The sequence below is a fragment of the Pituophis catenifer genome, unplaced genomic scaffold (genome assembly GCF_029215685.1).
Source record: "Pituophis catenifer annectens isolate HBS135680 unplaced genomic scaffold, rPitCat1.0.hap2 SCAF_7, whole genome shotgun sequence".
NCBI classification, from domain to species: domain Eukaryota; kingdom Metazoa; phylum Chordata; class Lepidosauria; order Squamata; family Colubridae; genus Pituophis; species Pituophis catenifer.
This window is the reverse complement of record NW_027256887.1, coordinates 1,970,264-1,990,270: the sequence shown is the minus strand read 5'-3', so window position 1 is coordinate 1,990,270 and position 20,007 is coordinate 1,970,264. Positions and strand designations below refer to the sequence as shown.

Here is a 20,007-nt window from a genome sequence, read left to right as displayed (position 1 = left end):
CAAAACCTACTCGGACAGTGATTCGGGTAGCCATGGACTATACCAGCAGTCCTTGACTTATGACTGCAGCCGAGTTTCCATTGCTAAGCAAGACGGTTGTGGGTTTTACGATCTTTCTTGCCATGGTTCTTAAGTGAATCACTGCGGTAGTTCAGTCAGTAACAAGTCAGTAAGTGAACCTCAGTTCCTCATTGACTTGGCTTGGTCAGAGGGATGCAAATGTGACCACATGACCCCTGTCATAAATATGAGTCAGTGGCCAAGCGTCTGATTTTTGATCACCTGAAGCTCGAACGGTCATAAGTGTGAAAAATGGTCATAACTAGTCACTTTTTTTCAGTGCCATTGTGACTTCTAACGGTCACTAAATGAACTGTGGTAAGTGGAGGACTACCTGTATTAAAGGCGGGACAAAAATGTAATAAACATTCCGTTACAGTTTAAAAGCAAATTGGATTTTACAGACGGCGGTATCCCTTGCAGATTTAAACACCCAAGAACAGTTTCCAAAGAATTAGGAAGTGAAGAATGGAAATCACAGCTGTCCAAGAGAAAAGGGAAGGCTGATTCAAACAGTCACACTGGGCCGCTGTTTAGGCTGCCGGGAGAAAGTGTCACTATATTTTAGAAAGAAAAACAGACATCGCATTAAAAGGAGGCAGGAGAAAAACGAAGGTGGAAATAGAATTAATAATTTGGCAGATTCACTGTCTCATGTGGTTTTTCACACCTCTTCCCCAAGGGCCAAAGAAGAGGAAGGTCAGTCTATTCTCCAGACCACCTGAAGAAATGGACCTGAGAAGAAATGGATGGGAACCAATCAAGGAGAGAAACAACCTGGAATTAAGTTTCTCCTTAATTCCAGAGAGGACAGTTAACCAGTGGAACAGCTTGCCACCAGAAGTTGTGGGTGCTTCATCACTGGAGGCTTTTAAGAACAGATTGGACAGCCATTTGTCTGAAATGGTATAAGGTTTCCTCCTTGAGCAGGGGGTTGGACTCCAAGATCCCTTCCAACTTCGTTATGCTATTTTCCTTCCTTCCTTCCTTCCTTCCTTCCTTCCTTCCTTCCTTCCTTCCTTCCTTCCTTCCTTCCCCATCACTGCAGGTTTTCAAGAAGAGACTGGACAGTCAGTTGTCTGAAATAGTATAGGTTTCCTGCCCGAGCAAGGGGTTGGACTGGAAGATCTCCAAGGTCCCTTCCAGACTGGTTTTTATTTATTTATTTTATTTAATTTATTGAATTTGTATACCGCCCTACTCCCGAAGGACTCAGGGCGGTGAACAGCCATAGAATAAAACATATAAACACAAAATTTAAAATAGAATAAAACGCATTAAATAATTTGGCTGAACAAATTTAAAACCCCAATAATTTAAAACCAAATTTAAAATTTCCATTTAAAAAGGGGAAAAAACTTAGGCCAGGCCAGCTTGATGAAATAAGAAAGTCTTGAGTGCACGACGGAAGGTGCGCGTATCCGGGATCCTCCGTATCTCCGGGGGGAGCTCGTTCCAGATAGTAGGTGCCCCCACAGAGAAGGCTCTCCCCCTCAGCTAGAGTTTATATTCTTAAATAGGTACCTCCTGGGGCAGAACATAGGTAAGCTTTAGAGCTTGCATACTTAAGACTAGCACCACAAATGTTTAACAGTTTATGCAAATCTGATGTACAATGAAACACGTGTGCCTGGGAAATAAAGGATGTTTGGATGGTGGACACTGATTTATTCGAAATATAACAAATAAATAAGGAAAATCTACACCGAACATTAACTTAGAATGTGGCACCTATAATGCAGGCAGACCGGCATTGGTGTGACGAATAGGACAAATTTTTCCCGTCTCTACCGCTGCTGTTCAGTTGTATACAATATTCAGAATTCAGAATAAAATAGAGCTGAAAGGGACCTTGGAGGTCCTCTAGTCCAGCCCCTTGCTCAAGCAGGAGACCCTATACCAACTGGCTGTCCAGTCTCTTCTTTAAAACCTCCAGTGATAATGAAGGAAGGAAGGAAGGAAGGAAGGAAGGAAGGAAGGAAGGAAGGAAGGAAGGAAGGAAGGAAGGAAGGAAGGAAAATAGCATAGCAAAGTTGGAAGGGACCGTGGAGGTCTTCGAGTCCAACCCTAGTCTTATTGTCTAGTCTTGTTCTCTTAAGAACAAGAGTCATGCTTGGAAAAAAATGCAAAAGGGTCTCCTCCCTCCTCTCATCTCCTTGGCAGAGCAGGGAATGATTCAAAAAGACTTAAACAGCAAGAAAGTCTTCCCAACTATTTAGAAGATGGGTCTCTTCTCAAAGCCAGCTTAGTTCCACATTCTAACAGCTCAGGCCATTATTACAATGGCACATCTTGCTTCCTGAGCAATGACGATTGCCCCTGTGACCGTGTAGGACAGACGGGGAGGAAGCTAACCCCCAGATTGCAAGAACACAAGCGAGCGGTCAGACGAGAAGACCTGAACTCATTGGTAGCCTCGCATGGCAATGAACAAGGACACAAATTCAATTTTGCAGCTACTAAGATTGTTGGCTGAGCAGGGACAAAAACAGCCATGATTGAAGCCTGGGAAAGAGGCCCCTCATCAGTCAACAGGAGTGCTGATTTACCACCAGGTTATCAAGTACTTAGGAGGTGAGGGCTGGGCAGCACAAGCAAATGACTTAAAAGCCAGCCATCAACACCCCAGTCAACAACTAAAAAGCCAAACACAACCAGGCACCACATAAATGCCACCCACAGAATAGCCCAAAGCACAGATTCCAATACAGAGAAGTTCCCTAAAGATGAGCTCTAGCACGAGTCCGAAAGTTCGTAAGACAAGACCTCTGGTCCAGGGATGAAATGCTCCCGGTTTGGACCGGATCGGCCGATCCGGTAGCGATGGCGGCGGGCGGTTCGGAGAATCGGTAGCAAAAATCCTTGCCCCATCAGAAGGTCGCAAAAGAGGATCATGTGACCTTGGGATATTGCAACCGTCATAAATATGAGTCAACTCCCAGAATTCTTCAGCCAGCAAAGTTGAAGTCCACAAGTCTTAAAGTTGCCAAGATTGGAGACTCCCTGATCTAGGTATCTGTTCACTTTTCTTTTCTGATGACGGCTAAAAATATCACAATATTCTTTTGAGGCTGCCGCCTTCTATCCTTCATTACCAGCGAAACGCCAGCGGATTTAACAGGGCCGATTTCCAAATCAATACGTAGGAAATTAAGCAAGAGTTTGTTTTACACACACCTTCCTTGTAAGACAAAGCAAAATTATGGCCTTGCAAAGTCCAATTGATCAGGAGAAAAATGTTGTAAAACACAACACAAGACACCTGTGCCACAGCATACCTGACTCCCATTTTATATCCGTAATAAAAGCGTATTTCTCGGCAGTTCTTGAAATAAAATGCCCACTGAAGGCTGCTCGCTGCCTAGCATTGCATTTTACGACACCCTAAAACTTTTCATTCTTAATTACACAGATCTCACACAATTTGTATACCAGAATCGCCTAATGATTTTCCCGCATGAACCTTTCAAAAGCACTCTGAATCCCAGGTTAACAACCATTGTAAACTAACATTTGCAGGAAGTCCTCGATTTACGACCACGATCGTAAACTTTCTGTCACTAAGCGAAACATTCATGAAATGTATTTCCCCCCATTTTACGACCTTTCTTGCCACAGTTGTTAAATGAATCACTGCAGTTGTTAAGTTAGTAACCCGGTTGTTAAGTGAATTTGTCAGCAGGTCGCAAAAGGGGATCGCCAGGACCTGGCAACCGTCATAAATATGAGCCAGTTGCCAAGCAGTTGAATTTTGATCATTGTGGTGATGCTGCGACGGTCATAAAAGTGTGAAAAGCGGTTGTAAGTCACTTTTTTCAGTACCGTTGTAACTTCCAAACATCGCTAAACAAATGGTTGTATGTTGAGGACTCCCAGAAAATGTTGTGGTTGGCCTACACCGGAAGGTTGTTGTAAGACAGCATTTCTCAACTTTGGTAAGTTGAACATGGCTGGGGAAATTCTGGCAATTGAAGTCCACATGGCTTAAAACTGCCAAGGTTGCAAGCGTCCAAATTTCATTCACGCGACCATCAGGATCCTGTAACAGTCATAAGTGTGAAAAACAGTCACAAGCAGGAGTGAAATCCAGCAGGTTCTAACAGGTTCTGGAGAACCAGTAGCAGAAATTTTGAGTAGTTTGGAGAACCGGCAAATACCACCTCTGGCTGGCCCCAGAGTGGGGTGGGAATGGAGATTTTGCAGTATCCTTCCCCTGGAGTGGGGTGGGAATGGAGATTTTGCAATATCCTTCTCCTGGAGTGGGGTGGGAATGGAGATTTTGCAATATCCTTCCCCTGCCATGCCCACTAAGCCACGCCCACAAAACCGAAAGGGAAAAATTGTGGATTTCACCCCTGGTCATAAGTCGCCTTTTTCAGTGCCGCTGTAACTTCAAATGGTCCCTAAATGAACTGTTGTAAGTTCATTTTACCCGCACGAGAAGGCTGTGCCTTATTCGTGCTTGTGAAAAGTAACGCAATCCTAAAAACGCAGAAGCAACGACAAAAGTGCATTGATTTTTTTTCCCCCAGGACTCTATTTTGGTGTTATTAGAGGCGGGAGACTAGAATATAATAGCTATTTCATAAATTAAAACGAGGAGATATCCTGTTACAGTAATATGCTCAACGTTACCATTTAATATAATATTATTTTTCGAAGCAGATGTAATATCTCCTTTGAGGCCAGTGGATAATGGAGATAAAACCATTGTAGGGGTTGCTAATTGGCCATAGAGACTCCGTACAATAAAGAGACATCTGTTACTGGATGTAGAACAACAATGGGGGAAAAAAAATTCAGACAAAATATTAACAGGTAGGGGCATCCCATTGACACAAAGGTGTGTAAGGTTTCCCCGTTGTAACATATGGGTGTGAAATCTGGACCATCAGAAAGTCTGAGGAAAAAACAAGTTAACGGCTCTGAATTGTGGTGTGTTGTGGCTCCGTTACCTGAGCCTGTGTCATCGGCAGGAGAGGACTCCGAGAGTGAAGGAGAGGAGTGGGCAAGGCCTCCCTCTCCAGGATCCTCCTCTCTGGCAATGCCTTCGGTGTCCGCCGAAGGGCAAGAGATAGGGCCGGGGCCAAGCACGTCCACGCAGCCACAGGTGGACAGTGATGAGGGTAATGAGTCTTGGCTGGATCCTCGGCAGCGTCGCAGAGATAAGCGCGCGCAACAGAAGAAAAGGCGTGCCAGAGATTAGGCTGAGTCACTGGACCACACCCCACAGGGTATAAAAGGGGGTGAAGTGGCCATTCAGACTCTGTGACGGACAAAACTAACTACTATCAAGTCACATTGCATCTTTGGAAACAACGACCGTTTTTCACACTTACGACCATTGCAGCATCCCCCATGGTCACATCATCAAAATTCAGACGCTTGGCAACTGACTCTTATTTATGACCGTTGCTGTGTTCCAGGAAAACAATGGGGAAGCCAGATTCACTTCACAACCGTGTTACTCACTTAACAATGGCAGCGATTCACTTAACAACGGTGGCAAGAAAGGTCGTAAAATGGGGCAGAATTCACTTAACAACTGTCTCTGTTAGCAACAGGACTTTTGGGCTCAACTGCGGTCATAATTCAAGGAACACCCATATAGTATGTCTAATATTTTTCTTCGCCGCTTTCGGACAGCTGACTAAATTTAATTTTTTGCTGCAAGGGAGATAAGCAGCAGGGGAAGGCTCGTTGCATGGAGACAACACATTAATCCTTTCGATGGCTGTGGCAGAAATCAAACCAAGAGCGACTCCTTGGAAATTGAATTCCTGTTCTCCAGATGTCAAAGACGTAATACCCCCAATTACACCGACTTCTGCTAAGCGAAGCACGCCAGCAAATATGCAAAATAAATATGGGTTAAGCAAAGAGCTGCAAAATGCACACTCAGCGTTGGTTGCGTTGGTTTTCCGGGTGAGCGACAATTAGCACCATTTGCATCTTACATTTGAACCATTTTTTTAAGCAAATGTTAATAAAAGATATGCTGGCAAGCTGCAAAAATAACAATAGTAATAATATTACTACTTCATGCAATAACACCAGCAGAAAACTGCAAGAAAAGTCTGCTACTCGGAACATCGTATATTTTAAGAAGATTCTTGGTCAATACCTAGGATGCTGGCAGCCACCCATCCGAGCCAGTCAATCATATTTGTGATACATTTTTAAATGTTCCGTTGACTGAGTTGCATGTTTAATGAATAAAAGTTTATAATCATCATCATCATCATCATCATCATCATCAGTCAATGATATTTGTGATACATTTTTAAATGTTCCGTTGACTGAGATGCATGTTTAATGAATAAAAGTTTATAATAATAATAATAATAATAATAATAATAATAATAATAATCAGTCAATGATATTTGTGATACATTTTTAAATGTTCCGTTGACTGAGTTGCATGTTTAATGAATAAAAGTTTATAATCATCATCATCATCATCATCATCATCAGTCAATGATATTTGTGATACATTTTTAAATGTTCCATTGACTGAGTTGCATGTTTAATGAATAAGTTTATAATAATAATAATAATAATAATAATAATAATAATAATAATAATAATCAATGATATTTGTGATACATTTTTAAATGTTCCGTTGACTGAGTTGCATGTTTAATGAATAAGAGATAATAATAATAATAATAATAATAATAATAATAATAATAATAATCAGTCAATGATATTTGTGATACATTTTTAAATGTTCCGTTGACTGAGTTGCATGTTTAATGAATAAAAGAGATAATAATAAACCCAAGCCTTTGGAAAGGACTGGCTATCCAAGAGCAGGAAATGCTTCTGGTTGTGCAATTGTCACACACACACACACACACACCGTTCGCTTCGCCCCAATGTAACGTCTGGAAATGAAGCCCGGTGAAAACCTACCTAAATAAAGTGTCTGTGCTTCTTTGGCATTGCCATTCACATCGTTGCTGTAGTCAGAGATCTTGTAAACCTCCGGATGATAATCTGGAATTTCAGAAAGAAATGAAAGAAATAAGAAAGCAACTCGGAGCAAGGAAACAAAATGAACGTTGAGCTCACAACTAGATAGCTATCTCACAAGTTACGGAGGCATCTTCGTTTTATCTGATGCAAATTGCAGGGAGCCAAGAAAAAGACACACCGAAGCAGTTCTGATTAAAAATAAAAACACAGCGAGTCCTTCAACAGTTCGCTTAGTGACCATTCCAAGTTACAACGGCATTGAAAAAAATACTTATGAACATTTTTCACACTTATGACCGTTGCAACAACCCCATGATCACCTGAACAAAATTGAGATGCTTGGCTACTGACTCATACTTATGACCGTTGCAGTATCCTGGGGTCACGTGATCCCCTTTTTGTGACCTTCCGACAAGCCAAATCAATGGGGAAGCCGGATTCACTTAACAACCACGTTACTCACTTAACAGCGGCAGCGGTTCACTTAACAACTGTGGCAAGGAGGATCGTAAAATGGGGCAAAACTCACTTAACAAATGTCTCGCTTAGCAATGTGCTCAGTTGCGGTCATAAGTCGAGGACGACCTGTATCACATAAACTATGGATGTATTTTATTTGATGGCAAATCAAGAAAAACACCCATGGTGGCAGTTCTCCTTAAAAATAAAAATAAAGCCTTTGACTCAAAATATTTTACATATTTCTGTGTAAAAAGTGTGATGGAGCACCTACAACTTCTGGTGGCAAGCTGTTCCACTGGTTAATTGTTCTCATTTTTAGGAAATTTCTCCTTATTTCTAGATTAGTTTCCACCCATTCCTTCTTGTCCTGCCCTCAGGTGCTTTGGAGACTAGGTTGACCCCCCCCTCTTCTTTGGGGCAGCCCCTCAAATATTGGAAGATGCTATCATATCACCCCTGGTCCTTCTTTTCATTAAGATAGACATCCCCAATTCCTGCAACCGTTCTTCGTATTTTTCACCATGCTTATAAAAACCAGCAGAGTTCTGCAAATCTCTCTTTGCAATAAAACTCAGTGGGAGTCCCAAAGAATCTCTTTGCCTTTTTTTAATTTGGGAAGGTTGCCAACGAGCGTTAACGGGGGCCCAGCTCATCAGTGGAAATTAACAGCAATTTCAAATAAAACTCAGCACACAAGGGCAAAGCCAAGACTTCCTTTCCACCCAAGGAAAAGTACTCAGGTTACTGTTAATTAAATTGGATAATTAACAGCAACACGAACGAGACACAAAGGAGAATTATGACAGGCAGAGCTTTTTTTTATTCTTCCTTTGGAATTTTGTTTCTGGCTGCAGTGGTTACGTTAAACTTTCAGCGTTTTTAAAAAAGATGCGGGGTCTGTTATTATAACTCATATTTGGTACATCTCCTGGGAGTCCAATCGCATTACAGAATTATAGAATTTTTTTTTTTTAAATAGAGAATTACAGAATAATATTTTAAAATCGAGGGACATCGGGCAACAGTTCCCTTTGGATAAGTTATATGGATAACAGGTCAGAGAAGACAATTAAAACTCTCTTTTCTGAGACTCTCCATGTCTGTCAAAATCCCCATGATTCTCTAGGAATCTGTCTTAGGGAAGAAAGGTAGTCGCTGAGTTACAACGGTTCATTTAGTGACCGTTCAAAGTTACGACAGCATTCAAAAAAGCGACTCATGACCGTTTTTCACACTTACGACCGTTGCAGTATCCCTATGGTCCCCTGATCAAAATTCAGAGGCTCTGACTCATATTTATGATGGTTGCAGTGACCTGAGGTCATGTGATCCCCTTTCATGAAAGTCCACGGGGAAGCTGGATTCACTTAACAACCGTGTGCTGAACTTAACAGCGGCACTTAAGAAACATGGCGTGAACAGTCGTAAAATGGGCCGAAACTCACTTAACAAATTTCTCACTTGGCAGCATAAATTGGGGTCGTAAATGGAGGACTACCTGCACTGCCTTCCGGAAAGCACATTCTGCTTTTCTTTTAATGGGGTTATACGGCATTTAGTATTCCCACTGAAACCCCTTGCAAATTGCAATGCAAGCAGGAGAAATTAGGACCTTAAATTAGAGCAAACCCAGTTAGGGTTAAAGTAGCGGCCTTCCCCTTCAGGTAGTCCTTGATTTAGGACCAAATCAGGTCTGGGACTTCCCTCGATAAGCCATGCGGTCGGTAAGTGAGTTGCTCCCAATCTTACAAATGTTTTGCTTTTGTCGTTAAGAAACCCACACAGCCACGAAGCAAATCCAGCTTTTCCCATTGACTTTTGCCCCTGGGAAGGTTGACAAGTGCCTGAATTTCCATCCCACGACGGCAGAAATGTTGCAGGAGTGGTAAGTGCAAGGACCAGTTGTAAGTCCCTTTGCTCAGTGTATTTTTGAACGGTCGCTAAAGGAATAATCGTAAGCCGAGGACTCCCTGCATCGGACTCGGATGTGACGCTGTTCAGGATGTCATCATTCCCCTTATAGTCACAGGGGAAGTCACAAATGCCATCGTAAAATGTATGGCCAGACTCCTGCCTCTTTCTAGCATTGTTCCATCTGATCACCACAACTACCATCCTGGCATTTGTGACACACAAACACACACCGTCGCAACTTAAAAGTGCAAATTTGGCGGTTAGCGGTCCAATCTTTTACAGCAGCATGTTTCTTGTAACTTGTTCTCAATCTTCCAGGAATGGTATAACGTAACCGCCCCACCCACTTAAAAATAAACAATACAGGTGGTCCTTGACTTATGACCACAATGGAGCCCCAACATTTCTGCGGTTAAGCGTCGCGTTGGTTCAGTGAATTTTGCTCCGTTTTATGACCGTTCTCGCCACAGTGGTTAAGTGAATCGCTGAAGTTGTTCAGTTAGCAACCTGGTTGTTAAACGAATCTGGCTTCCCCCGTTGACTTGGCTTGTCAGACGATCGCAAAAGGGGATCACGTGACCCCAGGATACAGCAACGGACATAAGTATGAGTCAGTTGCCAAGCGTCTGAATTTTGATCACACCACGGGGAGGCTGCAACGGTCGTAAGTGTGAAAAATGGTCATAAGTCACTTTTTTTCAGTGCCGTTGTAACTTCTAACGGTCACTAAATGAACTGTTGTAAGTGGAGTAATAGTATTGCACCCAACCTCTTGAAGACAGGTCAAAATTAATGGTATTATTATTATTATTATTATTTTCTTAGAGTCATAAGGAAATGTACAAGACTCAGCCACCATAGAATGCAGAAGAAATGATAAATGCCAGATGCATCCTAAGGGTGGCGCTATTGCATTTAATAGGTAGTCCTCGACTTACAACGGTTTGTTTAATGACCGTTCGGAGTTACAACAGCACTGAAAAAAGTGTCTTATGACCGTTTTTCACACTTATGACCGTCGCACTATTCTCCTTGGTCACATTCTTCTTGACTCATATTTGTGACGGTCGCAGTGTCACGTGATCCCCTTTTGCGACCTTCCGACGAGCAAAGTCAACGGAGAAGCCAGATTCACTTAATGACCATGGGACTAGCTTAACAACTGCAGTGATTCACTTAGCAACGGTGGCAAGAAAAGTCGTAAAGATGGGGCAAAACTCGCTTAACGAACGTCTCACTTGGCAACACAAATTTTGGGCGCCCTTGTGGTCGTAAGCCGAGGACTACCTGCATAACGTTCCAGAGAGGCTATTATTTCGTATATTTCAAGCCCAAATCCCCTCCCTAGTCATTCCCAAGGATATAACCCTATACAAAAATAATAAAAAAATAAACGAGCAATTCGGGTTGATTCAGGATGCACATCAAAACATTAACCGAGCCCGTTTATTTATTTACCGTCCCAGACACTCACTCACTCGCCATGAACCTTTTTAAACAATGTGGCTGTTTCATTTAAGGCTGCAGCAGCTATGCGTGCCCTATACACTCCCTATAACTTATGAGTCAGGGAATGAGCAGGGATTTTCAGAGATATTACAGCTCGGGGCCTGCCAGGGCCATGTGCCTCTGTTGAAGTGACAGCAAGCAAGGATGGCCTCGGATTCTCTGGTTATGGTTTAAGGAGAAAAGCCTGGCCCTCTGCTAAGGAAAGGCTTATTAATGCACGATTATGGGGAAAATAAATGCTCGTTCGTGCAAATAGGATAGAATTAGAATCAGAATCAGAATCAGAATCAGAATCAGAATCAGAATCAGAATCAGAATCAGAATCAGGATAGGATAGGATAGGATAGGATAGGATAGGATAGGAAAGGAAAGGAAAGGAAAGGAAAGGAAAGGAAAGGAAAGGAAAGGAAAGGAAAGGAAAGGAAAGGAGGAAAGGAAAGGAAAGGAAAAGAAAAAAGAAAATATGGAATGGAACGGAATGCAATAGAAAATAGAATAGTGGATAGGACAGGAAGGACAGGACAGGACGGGATGGGACGGGACGGAACGGAACGGAACAGAATAGAATAGAATAGCATAGAATAAGGTTAGAAATAGAAGAGAAGAGAAGAGAAAAAATATGGAAGAATGGAATAGAGTAGAAAATAGAATAGTAGACAGGACAGGACAGGACAGGACAGAATTAGAATAGAATAGAATAGAATAACTTTATTGTCACTTTGAAAGTACACTAATGGGCATACATTAAAATGAGATTTTGTGGCATGCAGCTCTCAAAGGGTCACCACCTCCAATATGTACTATATAAACGTAACAAAATAAATACAAAATTATGCATATACCCACATATATTATATGACAGAGAAACAACAGGAGGAGGAGAACAGGAGAACAAGAAAGAGCAGCCCAGAATGTCAAATCCATCTCGCACATTTTCAATTTTTTTTCTTTTTTTAAACCTGCTGAGCCTTCACTCGGTTTCAGTTTCAAAAGGAATTTTCACTCAGATTATGACTACAGGGACCGTTTGCAGAAAATTTAAAAGCAAGATGAAATGCTAGATGGACGTAAATTATTTTAATTCAAGCATTAATTTTTGTTTTTCCTGAGAATTGATTACTCGGGCCTTACTTGATGAGAACTTAAAGAATCATATACTGTATTCATCACCGCACTTTCTCTGTACAGGCAGTCCTTGAGTTACAACAGTTCATTTTGTGACCAAAGTTACATCATCACTGAAAAAAGTTACTTTTTGTAACTTTACAAAAGTATGACCCTTGTTCACACTTACAATCAAAATTTAGATGCTTGGCAACCGACTCATACTTATGACGGTTGCAGGGTTCCCAGGGTCACATCAAGGGGGAAGCCAGATTCCCTTAACAATCCTGTTACTAACTTAATAACTCTAGTGATTCCCTTAACAACTGTGGCAAGAAAGGTCGTAAAACGGGGCAAAACCCACTTGACAAATGTCTCACTTAGCAACCTAAATTTTCGGCCTGAATTGCGGTTGTAAGTTGACCTGTATGTACCTGGTCTTCCTAAATCTACCTTTAACTTAACACCACTTCATTTAAAAGTTGTAAAAGGAAACAGAAAGTTCAGAAACAAATTAGTCCTGCTTTCCTTCCGGGAAGATTTTCAGTGTCATTTTTAGATTGTTAACACCCAACAACGTAGCAACTGTATTATAAACACAGCCTTGTTTAGAAAAGCCAACATTTCGGGCGGTTTCTGATTCCTAACAATAATGTTCATTTTTTTTTCCCCTTCCCTTTTTCGTTTGGTGAAGATCCTGGTCACCGTTTTCCACTCTATGAAATATTTCCAAGAAAGAGCCCTGGGGCCTATTAAGTATGTGTAACCATAATCAGAATACCCATCCTGCTAAGTGTGATTGTGACATTAAGCTCACAATTACCTGCCTTGAACTTAACATTCAGGGCACACAGGCAGTTCCTGGAGCTATTTGTCTCAAAGGCTCCAGCCCTTCCTTTCCCAGCCATGGCTTAAAATCAAATTAAACTGAGTTTCAACAACCCCCCACCCTCAACAAGAACACCTGTTACACAACACAGAAAAAGAAGTGAGCCCAGCTTCCCTGGTGGGTAAATATCTATATTTCCCCTCTGGAAAGAGAACTCCCTCCCCCGCCCCCCCCCGGGGCCAAATTGCAACCATTTAACGGCCCGGCTCCCCAAATTAATTGGCCGGTTGGGATCGGCGCTTTGCAGGGGGCGATGCCGATCCGTGCCAAGCCCCGGTGGGAGAGGAGGGAGGGCGCCGGGATCCGATTGAGATCCTTCCGGGAGAGCAGCTCTGAAAAGGAAAAGCGGATCTCCCCCTGAACGACTCTGCGCGGGGAGTGGGGGGGGGAGAGACCCCATTTCTCCGCCTTTGAAACTTTAGGGTGCGCATCTCTTGGGGGGGAAAGGGAGAGGGGAGCTGCAGCCCTTTCCAAATTCGCCCAAATGCTCCTTGGGGAGAATTGCTAGGAAGACCCCGAGAGGCAGCCTCAGGGGACCCCACCCCATTCTCCCTCCACTCCCCACATGCCCCCCTCCCTCCGGGCCCTGCAAGGACTCACCTGGATGGATGAGTTTGAAGCTCTGAGATTTCCTGCTGCGCTTCCTGGCCGAGAACTCCATGGCGCGCCGGAGGAGGAGGAGGAGGAGAAGGAAGAAAGGAAGGGAGGAAGAAAGGAAGGCAGGAGGGAGGAAGGAGGCTCAGAGGAGCCGCCAGGACCGGGGACCGCGAGGCAGAACCGGCTGCGGGGTTCTCATCGGCCCCGGCGCGCAAAGGGCCGAGGCGCCCCGGGGCTTCTGCTGCGCGCCCCGCCGGCAACTTGGCTCGGGACTTTTCCCCCCCGGCGCCTTCCCCGCCGTGGCATCCAGCCCAAACTTTGTCCCGGGGCGATGCTGCGGGAGCCTCTTGCCCTGCTCGGGGAGGAGGAGGAGGAGGCGGAGGAGGGCAGCGCTGGCTCGGCCGGCTTTGGCGAGGCGAGGCTGGCTGTGGCCGTGGCTGCGCAGGGCGCCGCAATGGCTCGCGGGTGGCCCTGCCGGAGCTGCGCCTGGGCTCCCGGTGCCACCTGCTGGGGGAAGCCGGCCTGCCAGGCACCACAGCGCACCCCGTGGCGGCTCCGGAGCCCGGCGGGCACAGCGAGGGCGGGCCGCCCTGCCACCCCCGGGAAGGCCGAGCCATGCCCGGCAAAGCCAACTTGGGGAAAGGGGCTCCCCGCCCGGAGACGGAGAGGCCAAGGATGGAGAGGGGCGCTTGGCGCTCTGCCTCTCCAGCCCGGCCAGGCACTTTGCAAAGAGCGCAGCCTCCTTGGACCAGCCGGGGGCTCTTCGGCCGGCACCGCGGGGGTAAACTGCCCCGGCGAGGAAAGGGAGGGGGTCCCCCAGCCCAAGCCCCCCAGGCAGGAACCGCGCGCGCCCTTCCACTCTTTCCCCGGCTGGCCGAGAGCCCGAGCGCCCGAGCGCGTTGCTGGCTGGATGGGGAGGAGAGTGTGGCGCGGTCCACTCGGGAGCCCCGAGAAGGGACTTTGGGGGTGCACTAGCGGGAGGGGGGGGTCCACGCGCCGGAAAACGGGCCCCCTTCTGCCAAGCAGCTCTTTCCCGGCGCCCCAGAGCCTTCCCACTGGGCTTTGGAAAAGCTCTCCAGTGCTCCCCGAGCCACTTGGGATTCGAAGGCTCTATGTTGCCGTGGGGGTTTTCTCCCCCCCTTTTTTTAAAATAAATTGTGTACACGTGTAAAGAGTCCAAAGGACGGGAGCTTCCGCCTGAAACAGTCCTTGCACGACGGCCCACGCGGGAAACCTCGGGGAAGACTTATTTTGGAGACTGGGGAGGGGGGGCTCTCTTGAGAAAGGGGCTTGGATGCAGCGGAATGGGGGTGGGACGGAGGCTCCATTGGGAAAGGGGTGCAACGAAACCAAGGAGGGGTCCGTGCCCACGTGGTCGAAGCCCCGCCCCTTTTTACACGTGTCTGAGCCATAAGCCCAAAGAGGGCGGGCCTTTCTTTCCTTTATTTTGGACTCCTGTTGGGATGCGAAAGGTGTTTTTTCAGCAGGTTGAAATTCACTTCTCCGTCTGACCTTGACTCCTTAGGATACACAGAAGGGAGAGAAAATCGAAATCGGGTCCAGAATATTAAAGTCACATTTTCTGAAAGGCCTTGGAAATTTCCTGTCCTTTTCTGTCTCATTTTGAGAGAGAGAGAGAGAGAATTGTTTGTATGTTGTTTATTTCTTTCTTGTTAAAGAAATAAACAACATAAAAGCGATACACACAAAACAGGGGAGAAAGGAAATTGAAGGAGACAATGTATCTTATATTAATCAAAACTAATGCCTTGATCTGTGTGTCATCAGTTACACTGTAAACGTTTGAGTCAGTTGACTTAACAGATAAATGTAGCCCAGTTTTTAAATCCCTTCTCCAATCAACATTTCTCTGAAAAACCTGGAATAATTGCCTATTTTCCACATTTGAAAAATAAAAAGGAATGACTCCACAGTTTGAAAGATAAAAGGAGATAACGTCTAGCTTGTCATTTCATGACTTGCTAAAGAATTTGCTTTCTACAAAGGCATTTTACGAATCCAGAATGAAAGGGTGCATGCCAGAAACTTGATAAATAATGAAGTTATTCAGATGACAAGTGTATTAAAATTTTTCATCTAGCTCGAAGCACAGTTGTACATTGTTTTAAATCCAGCAGGAACCAATGGCAAGGAAAGATTACATTTTCAAAGACAGTATTTTCGTGGAAAACAGGACCATAAAATAAAAAATGTACACATTAGAGCATTAGATTAAATTGGGTAAGGAGTATAATTGCCTTCAACACAATCAGATTCGAAAGATCAAAGGCAATAATACATCAAAGTCAACTAAATTAGTAATGACCTACAGGAAGTTGAATAATTCTCTGCAGCAGCAGCCAGATGTTATATTCTTACCCTATAACTTCAATGTATTTTTCCCCCCTGTTTTCATTGTGTGGGTGCTGCAAGTTTAGTAACACTTTCCAGGTCATAATTTTATTGCTCCATCATCACCCCTTCTAAAATAGCTCAGCCTTCGTTTATCATGAGAATTGGCCTTCCTAGGGGAGTAAGGAGAATAAGATTGAGTAACTTTTTATACCTAGACATTAGGAGCCTTGGTAGTACAGTGGTCTAAAGCACCCTGTTATTAAGACCAGCTGCCTGCAATTACTGCAGGTTCGAATCTCTCCAAGGCTCAAGGTTGACTCAGCCTTCCATCCTTTCTAAGGTAGGTGAAATGAGGACCCAGTTTGTGGGGGCAATAAGCTGACTTTGTATAAATATACAAAAGGATGAAGGCTATTGCTTAACGCATTGTAAGCCGCCCTGAGTCTCTAAATCAAATTAAATAAAATAAATAAATAAAATAAATGAGCAAAGCAACATGCCTCTGAAGCACAGAAGCAGATGGCCCACTTCCTTCTTCCACGGGGAGAAAAATGAACCTTGCAAAAGAAAAAAAAATCATCTTTCATTTTAATTCATTCTTTCTTTCTTTCTTTCTTTCTTTCTTTCTTTCTTTCTTTCTTTCTTTCCTTCCTTCCTTCCTTCCTCCCTCCCTCCCTTCTTTCTTTCTTTCTGTCATCCTATCTATCTATCTATCTATCTATCTATCTATCTATCTATCTATCATCTCTGTACCTCTATATCTAATAAAGGAGAATATTTAACAGTTTAACAATAGCAGAGTTGGAAGGGACCTTGGAGGTCATCTAGTCCAACCCCTGCTCACGCAGGAGACCTGTACTAGGGATTCGAACCGCCAGTTTGTAGCTCAGGGTTGAAATGTGGGAGTCCTTGGCGCTCTCTGAGCTTGGTGGTTTCCTTGTAGACGTTTCATGACCCAACTAGGGAACATCATCAGTGCTAGAAGGGAGGAGGAGGAGGAGGTCCTTGGTGTTTTCTGAGCTTGGTGGTTTTCGTGCAGACGTTTCATGACCCAACTAGATAACATCATCAGTGCTAGACTATCACTGATGATGTTACTTACTTTGGGTTATGAAACGTCTGCACGAAAACCACCAAGCTCAGAAAACACCAAGGATCAATTGATCTGTCTGTCTATCTATCTATCTATCTATCTATCTATCTATCTATCTATCTATCTGTCATCTATCTTTCATCGATCTTGCTATTTATCATGTTTTTCCATAGTTTGTATTACCAAAATAAACAAATTAAAAAAGAAACAACAAAAACATCCTTCAGTACCAGATAACACATTATTAGCCCTAAGAAACCCACATCTTTCTAACCTTAAAATTAGCCATTAACAGACCTTTGTGTCTGTACTATATTCCTTATGGGTAAATCTTGGTCATCGCCTAAGGTTTTTGTTTTTTTTTTTAAGGTTTTTGCGGTAAATACAGTCCCTGAAATGAATATATCAAGCAAAGCATGAGCTACTTTGGAAGCAAATAAAAGGAAAACGTTTTAAAGTGACTGACTGCTTTTTTGCTTTTGCTTTTTTGAAAACCTATATTTTCTGCAGTGCTTTAAATGCAGTTCCTTAAATGAACATAGCAACCATATCCTATTTTGGGTTCATAAAATTTATAAAAGCCTTTGAAGGAAAGAAGAACTTTTTAAAATGACCATCTGCTTTTTGCAAAAGGAAGTCTCATTTTTTTTACAAGGTTTAATTGCTGACCCTATTTAAATCTAATGGCTACAGCAAGAAAAAGGAACATTTAAAAATATATATATATTTATAATTTATAAGATTGGCCAATTTACCATCATTTATGCACACTGTCCAGATTAAAATAGATGCAATTGCTAAAATAACAATAGGACAGAATTCTTTATTGGCCAAGTGTGATTGGACACACAAGGAATTTGTCTTGATGCATACGCTCTCGGTGTACATAAAAGAAAAGACAAAAAATAAGATGCCAATAATCTTAATACAACTGTGCACACACATCCTAACTTTGTATTCCTCCACCTTGGCAATTTTAAGACAATGGACTTCATTGTCTATCTCGAAGCTATCTTCGAGACCGCCTGCTGCTACCAATGACCTCCCATCGACCTGTGCGCTCCCACAGAGAGGGCCTCCTCGGGGTGCCATCAGCCAGACAATGTAGGCTGGTGACCCCCAGGGGGAGAGCCTTCTCTGTGGGGGCACCTACCCTCTGGAATCAGCTCCCCCCAGAGATAAGGAGAATCCAAGACCTCAGTGCCTTCCGTCGCGCCCTTAAAACCCATTTATTTAAACAAGCCGGGCTGGCTTAAGATGAAATTTTTAACTGTTTTTAAATGTTTTAAACGTTTTTAATTGGTAAATGAGTTTTAATTGGGCCAAATTTATATATCTTTTAATTGTTTTTAATATTTGTTCTGTATGTTTTTTAATCTGGCTGTACACCGCCCTGAGTCCTCAGGGAGAAGGGCGGTATAGAAATCCAATATAAAATAAATAAATAAAATAAAATAAATTCCCAGATTTGACAAGGTAGAAAACATGCCTCATTAAAACTGGCACTGCAGATCAAATACTTTAACAGATTAACAGAATTGGAAGAGATCTTGTAGCCCCCTCCAGCCCAAGCAGGAGACCCTACACCATTTCTGACCAATGGCAATCCAATCTCTTCTTGAAAGCCTCCAGTGATGAAGCTCATGGATTGGTGGGAATTGAACTGTAATTGAATGTGGTGGGATGGAACTCTGGACATGTGCAAAGTTTATTCTGCAATCGAAGTATTTATGCGCAGTAAAGGCAGGCAAGTGAGATCCAGGATGGTGTGGTGTTCAAGGCCAGGAGCAGAGAGATCCATGCAGTGATGCTTAGGCATGAAGGCCAACTGGGTAGTTTCGGGCCAGCCAGTCCATCTCTCTCAATCACAGGAAGAGGAAGAAAGTGTATAAAATATATAAGAAAGAGGCATCTCATCTTAATTCCCTTCTGATTATTTTTGCAAACAAACTGTGGAGTGATTTTTTTTGTTCCAAATATCCAAAACTTGCATGGATTTGACTATGAAGACAGCAAAAATTAAGACTGCAGAAATTCAGGGGTCCACCAGAGGGCAGCAGAGAGACATAGAAAATACGAACTCCCTGCTGCCACCTAGGGGTCATCCAAATTCTTGCAATAGGACAAAGCAACTTGATTATTTATTTATTTTATTTTATTTTAATTTGATTTATATGCCGCCCTTCTCTGGAGACTCAGGGCGGCTTACAATGCACTAAGCAATAGCCTTCATCCTTTTGTATATTTATACAAAGTCAGCTTATTGCCCCCACAAACTGGGTCCTCAATTTACCTACCTTAGAAAGGATGGAAGGCTGAGTCAACCTTGAGCCTGGCGAGATTCGAACCTGCAGTAATTGCAGGCAGCTGGTCTTAATAACAGGGTGCTTTAGACCACTGTACTACCAAGATTAAAACCTGATTTGGGATTGATTTGCGGGAGATAAGCACATTTGAAAATAAATAAATGCAGGATTTATTTACTGACCTGGGCTGTCCCGTGAGTTATGTTAAGATCTTAAGGGTGGGGGGGTGGATGGTGTTGGAGATTTTTTGCCTGTTTCCAGATGTGGGACAATGATTTTTGGGGCTTTTAAAAACAAATTGAGAAATGTGCAATATTTATGCAACCCGCCTTGTATTGTGCTCAACTGCATTTGTGAGAGCGCAATCAAGCCTTGCATCTGCATTGTTGCATTTCTCTAAGGAAACACAACAGGGCAGCAAAACTGAGATTGTGATAATATTTGAATGTGACACAAAGCATGCTCAAGTCCTTTGCAACCCAAGGAGAATACCAGTAGTCAGCGGTGAAATCCGGCTGGATCTATCCGGCTCGCTCAAACCGGTAGCGCCAGTGGCAGAAGGCTCCGCCCACTCGCCGGGACATCATTACGTCCTGTTTTTGACCCTCTGCACATGCGCAGAAGACACGCGAGCGAGCGTAGTGAGCACGCACACACGTGTGCTCCCATTCCCAAACCGGTAGTGAAGGTAAGTGGATTTCACCGTTGCTGGTAGTCCTCGACGTATGATTACAAACAGC

General features: G+C 43.5%; 1 protein-coding gene across 3 annotated transcripts in view; it reads right to left on the bottom strand.

Annotated features, from left to right (window-relative positions):
* The window catches only part of BEND7 (BEN domain containing 7), a 36,843-nt gene extending 22,870 nt beyond the window's left edge, over nt 1–13,973 (bottom strand). For all 3 annotated transcript variants that reach the window (XM_070946816.1, XM_070946818.1, XM_070946817.1), the window contains exons 1-2: nt 13,517–13,973; nt 6,976–7,059 (exon numbers count right to left, since the gene is read on the bottom strand). In XM_070946816.1, coding sequence (XP_070802917.1) covers nt 6,976–7,059; nt 13,517–13,577 — 145 coding nt within the window. In that variant the 5' untranslated portion in view covers nt 13,578–13,973. The remainder of the gene's footprint in view (nt 1–6,975; nt 7,060–13,516) is intronic.
* Between the last annotated feature and the right edge of the window lie 6,034 nt (nt 13,974–20,007).